General features: G+C 38.8%; 1 protein-coding gene across 1 annotated transcript; it reads left to right on the plus strand.

Annotated features, from left to right (window-relative positions):
* The first annotated feature begins 275 nt into the window (after positions 1-275).
* Positions 276-971, plus strand: LOC137719898 (putative E3 ubiquitin-protein ligase XERICO). Its single transcript, XM_068458888.2, has one exon. The coding sequence runs from the start codon at positions 397-399 to the stop codon at positions 859-861; it is 465 nt and encodes a 154-aa protein (XP_068314989.1). The 5' UTR covers positions 276-396; the 3' UTR covers positions 862-971.
* The last annotated feature ends 764 nt before the right edge of the window (positions 972-1,735 follow it).

A 1,735-nucleotide genomic window follows, 5' to 3' on the forward strand; every position in this document is an offset into this window, starting at 1 on the left:
ACTTGCTAGCGTATCCGTGGTTAACTTCGTTTATTATGCAAACATATTAGATTTGGATTAAATTTGTATTAGATGGCAAGCGAGAAACGCTCTTTTTAACTTCAGTATATTTTTCTTCCAATTGGGGGGTGGGGAGTGTTTCAATCCAGAGTTTTTACATAGAACCAAGCTTATCATCTCCATAATTACACATTCTTATGACATGGACAATGGTACACGAGAATCCCAAAAGTATATAAAAGATACATAAGATGTGACCATACACAGGCACTGCAGTGCACTGCACCTGCCCACACGACATTCGCTGTTATATTATATCCAAAATTAAAGCCAAAATAAGTCTCGTTGGACGAACTTGACCTTCATTTCATCAATCATATCATCAGCAGCCAAGCGATGGGTGCTATCTCTCGATTTATCTCCCACCTCATCATCTTCTTTACTCTTCTCATCCTCGAAATCGTAGTCCTTGTCCGTTCCGTCGCCGGACTAAACCCAAATTCAGGCAAACGTGTCATCACCACCACACAGTATCTCAAACTCATAGAGCAAAAGAATCCCACCATTTGCTACACAAAAAAGTTGAAGGCCACAGAATGCTCAGTTTGCTTATCGGATTTTGAGGAAGGTGACAAGGTTAGGGAGCTGAAATGCAAGCACACATTTCACCAGGATTGCCTTGACAAGTGGCTGCAACAGTATTGGGCCACCTGTCCACTTTGCAGGACTAAGGTGTTGTCGGACGATGTTGTGGCTAGTTATCATCGGCTGAGAAATCAGGTAGAATACGACGGCCGAGATGAGGAGTTGATTTTCTTGTTATCTTCGTTGCAGGGTAATACATTACATAGATTTTTCTAATCAGACTGTCCTCTAAGTTGAATTAGTATTCTATATATAAATGTTTCTTTTTTTAATATTCCCTTTTTGCTCCCTAGCTATCTGTATAATATAAACGCATTGTTATTTTACTTTACTGTTTTTTCCTTTTTATTTTCTTGAGAGTAATGTAACTTTTATAAATATTGTAGATGATGTGATTAGTTAGTGGCAATCGGATGCGATTACTTAGATAAATTGCAGTTTGTTAAGGGCCTAGCGGGAGAGTGTTTCCAAACCAAGACTATTTCTGTACTTTCCTGTTCTATTTATCCGGCGATTGTCGTAACTGGCGGAACTGCGTGGGAAAGGCCGCCATCCCCCGCACCCCCCCAAAGAAAAAGGATTTTGAAGGAACCGGATCCCCTCATGAGCTTAGGAGGCTAATCCTCCTGAGCAAATCACATGGGTCATTGAAATTTAATCTAGAGGCTACAAACAGGGGGTCCCTTTAAAATTTATAATAATTGCAGTCATTGAATCAAATTTTAATGGCCCGTGTGATTTGCTCACGAGGCTCAACCTCCTAAGCTTAGGAGGGGATCCGGTTCCGATTTTGAAAGCCTTATATGCGCATTTGTACTAATAGGCTCTTTATTAGTTATAGGACCTATTTCACATCAAACTTTAACGATGTGAATAATCTATTTTGTAAGTCTCGATTCATAAATCATCCTTGCAAAATTCAATTTAATCTGAAACTATTTGCCTAATTAATTATCACGATGAAATTTCATTATTCCTTATAGAATAAAGTGTTTTGATATTGGCACAATCCTACCTTAAATCAATCACTACAAGAAAAGGAAGGTATGGGCCTAGGTATGGATATTCAAATAAATCCAGCAGTTAGTAG

This window comes from Pyrus communis, chromosome 1 (genome assembly GCF_041283825.1).
Source record: "Pyrus communis isolate YQ-2024b chromosome 1, ASM4128382v1, whole genome shotgun sequence".
Classification (NCBI taxonomy): Eukaryota; Viridiplantae; Streptophyta; class Magnoliopsida; order Rosales; family Rosaceae; genus Pyrus; species Pyrus communis.

What these genes read in the sequence shown, in the direction of transcription:
- LOC137719898 (XM_068458888.2), top strand. Translation starts at nt 397, where the DNA reads ATGGGTGCTATCTCTCGATTTATCTCCCACCTCATCATCTTCTTTACT.